The following is a 6,162-nucleotide window of genomic DNA, read 5'->3' as shown; positions in this document are numbered from 1 at the left end:
GGGCATTTGTCCAGAGGAAAGGAAATCTGTATTTTGAAGAGACATCTGCACCTCATGTTTATTACACCACTATTCACGATGGCCAAAATGTGGAATCAACCTAGCTGTCCAACGGCAGATCAATGCATGAAGAAAGCATGGTATATACACACAATGAAATATTATTCAGCCACTAAAATAAAAAAATTCTGTCATTTATGGCAACATGGATGAAGCTTGAGGATATCATGTTAAGAGAAATAAGCCAGCTGCAGAAAGTTGAAAATCACATGTCCTCACGCATATGTGGAAGCTAAAACCAAGTTTATCTCGGAAGTAGAAGGTAGAACAGAGGACACAGCAGCTGGGAAGGGTGGGGGGAAAGAGGGATAGGGAGAGATTTATTAAAGGATACAAAATTACAGCAAATTATTCCTAGGAGGAATACGTTCTAGCACTCTATACCACTATATGTTGACTATAGCTAACAATAATGCATAGTTTTAGATAGCTAGAAGGGGGATGGATATTGAATGCTCCCTCCCAATACAAAGAAATGAAAAATGTTTGAGCCAATGATTACGTTAACCACCCTGATCTGATCACTGTAAATGTATTGAAACATGACTATGTACCCCATGAATATGTACAATTATTATATGTCAATTATTTAAAATGAAATAATAAAGTTTTAAAACGAGATAATTTTTTAAAAATCTACAGGGAACAGAATGAAAGAGGCAAGTATAAGGAGGCAATTGAATAAACTAGTGTGTTTGTTTTGTTTTGTTGTCCAAAAACATGTATTTTTCTTAAAAAAAAAAATGACTTTTATCTTGAATTACCCAGAAAATGCCCTAGACTGTCCTCTGAGTCATGCTAGGATCAGTCAGTACAGCTGTTCTACACATTCAAGCGTCCCATTCAGACATTCCAGTGCTTTAAATGTGGTTTTTCTTCTTTTTCAGCTTCCCAAAGCAGAGGAAGAGTGAGGTAACCAGGTAGGAAAAGGCCAGATCTCTTTAAAAGAAGTATTTGCACAGCTTCTTCAAAAAGGAGAAAGTTTTAACTCTGAGCTGTAACTCACTGTTTAACATAATACTTCGCTGATTCCACAGCAAACATGTTTCTACTGATTTATTTTAGGGCGTGAGAGAGGACATTTGCTCATTAATTATATAAAATTTTTATATGGCTGTAGACTTTTAGATACCCAATATGTGCATTAAAGTGTCCTAATAGGATTTTAAACTTTGCTTAGTCAGTCTCTTATCTATTACTCAGACTAGAAAACTGACTGTTTTTAGGGCATATGTTCCCCTATTAAGATTTTTGAAGAAACCATTTCTTCCCCCTGAAACTGACACTAGCAGTAAGTGGACAAGTAAAAACCAATTAAATTTTGTGGTTTTGTTTAAAGATAAAATCTAATCAGAACTTATTCATTCAAAGGCTCCTAAACTCTTTTACTTACATAAAACATACAAGTTAAATTATGTCAGCTTTTCATTTCTTAGAGTGTAATGTTTATACAGCTTTCAGCATAATCATTTCTCTCAAGATAACATATTTTATCTATTTATCTAATCAAAAAGTGAATAGGGACTAATACTTATTTTTTTTAAAATCACTTAAAATACTGATTACAAATGTAATAGGAAACATTTCTCTATTTACCTAAGTTTTCCCTTAAATGGAAGCAGAATCATAATCATAGAAATGTAAGTAACGTTTTCAAAACTATTTTTATTTTCCTTCAGTATTACCTGCTGTTCTCAAGTAGCTGGGTAATCTATGGGTTATATTTTCATTTACCCTCAAAACTAGGCTGCCAGTGGAAGCTAAGAATAACACAATTAAATTCAAGTTTCTCTAGAAAATATGACAAATCAAATTTTAAGAAAGCGTAACTTGTGGTTTTGCTTTGGTTCAAGATGGCTGATCTGAGAATATCAAAGCATTTAATTCAAACCAATAGTGTGTCCTCATCCTAGGACTGGAAGGTAATTTTTCTTTTAAGGAGAGAAAAGAAAAGCAAAGGGGAAAAATCTCTGAATAGTGATTCCCTTCCATGATTTCAATTCTCCAAAATATACATTTTTTTAGGAAGGAACACCTGACTCTGAATATATTTCCTCAAACGGAGTTGCTTTTGAACCCAAAGAGTCCAGCAAATCAGGTGGCAGCTCCTGTTCCAAGCTGGCCAGAGAGCTGAGGGATGGGGCCCCTCCACATTCCCCTTCCTCGCTGTAGACGTGAGGTAGGTAGCCGGGGTCATCTTCCAGCACATCGGCAACATGGAGTTTCTGCGGAAAAGTGGGGGAAAGAGAAGGTAAATGCCATGTGCTTCCATACCCAGCTCATTTCTCTAGCTTTGATTTGAGGAACACCTCAATGCAGTAGTAACAGCACTCAGGCCCCGCGTCCTCAGCTGACACAGGAGTTCGTACAGTCCCAGAAGTGGCAGCCATGCTGAGGGGACACATCCCACCTTATAGTCTGAGAGGGAACTGTGACACAGTGGTGGCCGCCCCAGGAGTATGACAGGAGCCCCCAGGAGGACCTCCCACCTGCTCCCACCCTCTTGCAGATTCATTCCTTGAGGCTCGCCCTTCCCTGTCCTGTGCCCTTGGACACTTCCCCTTCCATGAACCCCCGACCCTTGTTTGGACAACTGTCCCCTCTCTCTTCATCTTTACCTGGCCTCTTGCTGTGGGCTCCTTTCTCCCGACCCACAAATGTGCTCAGGTCTATCCTTCGATCTGCTCATACTTCACAGCCTCCCTCCAAGAAAGGGCGGCCACCACTTCCTGCCACCCCTTTCTCACCCGCATGGCTCCTCAAACCACTGCCCTCCAGTCTCCCCATTCATGCTCAGGCCATGACTTCATCCATCCCTAACCAAAGGTGATGTCGCAGTCACCATCTCTGTCTGTGACACTCCCTATGGTCACATCCAGAGCCAGAATTCCAACCAGACAGCTCCACGAGGACATCCACAGAGACCTCAGACTCAACATCCTGGAAACCACTGTGGTTTTGCCCACAACCTCCATCTCCTCCTCCCTCGTCCCCTCCCTCAATGCTCGCCAAGCGCAGTGTGCACCCCCTGTTACAGGGGCTAGCTGGCTACAACCCAGGGGATAATCCAGCACACCACCTGTTGTAAATTAAGTTCTACTGGAGCACAGCCAAGACCATTTATTTGTGTATCATCTGTGGCTGCTTTCACGGAACAACGGCAGGGCTGAGCTGTGGGAACTCGCCTTCAAATCCTACAGGATTTACTATCTGGCCATATATAGGAAGTTCACTGACCCCTGCAGCATTAGATGATTTTGGTGGTATCAGAACACATATTTATTTGAGTCAATGGCCATTTTATCGTATATTTCAAAACATAATAACAAGCACACCAACTCCATGATTTCACACTAGCTGATTGTAAAGCCAAAAGCTAATTAACATGTGAGCTGATTTACAGAAATGCGTTAAATACATAATAGTGAGTGGGTTAAACAAGTGTGACAGTAGTGAGAGAATGACCAAAGTGCATGAAACTCTAGCCTGGCTTAAGTCAGGACATCCCCAACAGCCCAGCTGCTCAACCTCGAAACCTAGAGTCATCGCCAGCTCTCCCCTGCCCCATCCTCTCAAATGCTCAGCGATATTTCTAGTTCTGTCCCCTCTCCTCCAGCCCCATGGCCAACGCCTGAGGATAGGTCCCTATCTCCAGTCACTGGGGCGAGAGTGGCAAGTTCACTAAACTCATGTCTTGTTCTTCTGGTCACCCGGAAAGATCACATTTCCTGCCTCTCTGCTAGATGTGGCTACGTGGCTGATGAAATAGGGATGTCAGGGACACGTACCTGGCCATGAAAACCTCCCCGAGAGCCTCTGTTCTCGCTCTTTCTGTCCTCCAGCCCCATTTCCAGTTCTGAGTGGTGGCAGAGCCCCAGGGTGGGAGGACCCTGGGCAGGCTCCGGCTCAACACCCACCCTGATGTGTGACGTGAGCCAGAGGTGCCTGCTCTGCGCATTAAGCCGCCCTGCTGTGGGGTTGCCATGGCTTTCTCCCTCCCAACAGCCCTCTTGTCACCATCTCCTCCTCTCCCCAACCTCTCCTGCCTCAGGTCCACTCTCTGCACAAACCCCAGAAACATTTCCTAGGCTTCATATCTGCTCATTTCCTGTCTGCCTAGAACCCTAGACAGCCCTCCTCTGCCAATCTCCAACCCAGCAAACTCCAGCTCAGCATTCAGGACCCAAGTCATCTCTCTGTGAAGACTTTTCTGGCCTGAGTGATTCAATAAATAGGGGAGGGGAGGGGAGGGGAGGGGAGGGGAGGGGAGAGGGACTTTAGCCTATTTACCTTCTAATACCTCTAGAGGGTGCTATCTGAACCCACAGCCAGTTCTACAGACCTTGGCAGGAATGGGTTTAGTGGGAGCCTGTCTAATCCGTCACTGCTGATAGTAATTCTGAGAGGGTGAGCTCATGTAGGGCGTGGAAACAGTCAGAATCCTGGGGCTCAAGCCCAAGATGGGAGGTGGGGAGGGCCTGGAAAGGGCAGCTCTGGGGCCCCAGGGACCACATGCATGTCCCCATTCTGATGGGACCCCTGGGCTTCCAAGCTCTTAACTATGCCCCCCGCCCTGCCCCGCCCCACCCAGTGACTGCAACAAGCTGTCTCCAGCCTCCTCTGGTTCTCAGGAGCCCTGCCTGGGCCCTTGTTTAGTGGGAAATGCTGTCTCCCCGCCCCAGTCTACTGCTATGTCAGGCTTCGTGCCCACGAGAAGCATGGGAACGCTCACCTGCACATCTGGCCCATTGACTGGGTCTGCTTACTCAGGGACTGTGGTCACTGTCTGACCATATGACATGGGGGAGCTGGGGGCAGGGGGAGGAAAGAGTTTTTAGAGCAAAACCAGCAGATACACAAGCTCTGGCCTACCTGTTAGGAGTCTGTTCACGTCCTTGCAGTGAAGCTGAATAGATAATTAGCGAAGGACCTGGTGTGTGCCGAGCAAAACAGAATCTGCAGTGGGGGCTGCGCTGGGTGGATTCAACTTCAAAACCCCCAGGCTGACAGCAGAGCAGCGGATGTCTGCACCCTGATTCAGCAATTTTGGAAGCCTCATCAGATCAATAATTCATCATACACCACCATCCAAGTTAGAGGGCTCACAAGGAAAGAACAGGGCCCTCTAATCCGGTGTTCCCTCCTCTCACACCACCAAGCAGAGCTTTGAGCTTCCATTGAATAAAGCTGCCTCCCTGCCCCGCAGAGGGAGGAGGGGGGCCTGCAGCTGGAACACGTCCCTCTCCTGCTCAGCCAGGCAGGACCTGCGATACTGTCCACACAGTCCACTTGGCATGAGTGGTATGTGTGCATGTACATGCGTTCACGTGTGTGCACGAATGTGAAAATGGGTAAGCTGGATACTACGTGATGATCACCACATGCTACGTTTTCTGTAGAGACATGATCTCGTCTGCACAGAGCTTCACCCGAGAGTGCAGCAGAGCTGCCCAAACTCTACTTTGTAGATGAGAAAGTAAGGCTCAGAGAGGAGACTTCCCTGACCCTGCTTAATGACCAGGTGGGCCCGTCTGTAGTTGGCCACTCTGTGCCCCATTTCTGGCTCTGTCCCTCATGCCTTTACCATTGGAGCAACTTGTCTGAGCCTCCATTTTTGGATTCATCTACCACATTGGGTTATAGTGAAAACGGTTCTTTCATTGGTTCTTCAGTGACCCCTGTGTCATGCACCAGTAATGGCACAGCCTGGCCCTCAGGGAGGTTACAGTCGGCTCGGGAGAGACACACAGAAATTTCCCCGCAGCTCATCCTTCATCTTCCTCACCAGCAGTCAGGGCCTGGGGAAGTGCCCTGCAGTCCTGACTCTGTGGGTACACAGCCTCCTTCTGTAGGAGCCTGGCTTGCCTGGTTTTAGGCAAAGCTTCTAGGCTCGGAGAAGATGTCTGTGTTCTCTTGAAGCAGGTGACAGGCAGCACCCATTCTGCAGGGCTAAGGAGTGGGAGTGAGGAGGGGCCAAGCCTACAGCACCTTTGGGGCTGTCACTGGGGCACAGGGCTGGAGCTCCCACCCGGGGACTGTGACAGGAACCAGAGGAAGCGACACTGGGGAGACCCCAGGCAGTGACTCTACATCCAGACACAG

The 6,162-nt window shown here is 46.9% G+C and overlaps 1 protein-coding gene across 3 annotated transcripts in view; it reads right to left on the bottom strand.

The window, feature by feature from the left end:
- Positions 1-286: 286 nt before the first annotated feature.
- The window catches only part of CDH26 (cadherin 26), a 55,412-nt gene continuing 49,536 nt past the window's right edge, over positions 287-6,162 (bottom strand). For all 3 annotated transcript variants that reach the window (XM_054467623.1, XM_054467624.1, XM_054467625.1), the window contains one exon: positions 287-2,285. In XM_054467623.1, coding sequence (XP_054323598.1) covers positions 2,082-2,285 — 204 coding nt within the window. In that variant the 3' untranslated portion in view covers positions 287-2,081. The remainder of the gene's footprint in view (positions 2,286-6,162) is intronic.

The sequence above is a fragment of the Pongo pygmaeus genome, chromosome 21, assembly GCF_028885625.2.
Source record: "Pongo pygmaeus isolate AG05252 chromosome 21, NHGRI_mPonPyg2-v2.0_pri, whole genome shotgun sequence".
Lineage (NCBI taxonomy): Eukaryota > Metazoa > Chordata > Mammalia > Primates > Hominidae > Pongo > Pongo pygmaeus.
Note: the sequence above shows the minus strand (reverse complement) of the source record. Positions and strands in the feature narration are given on the sequence as shown.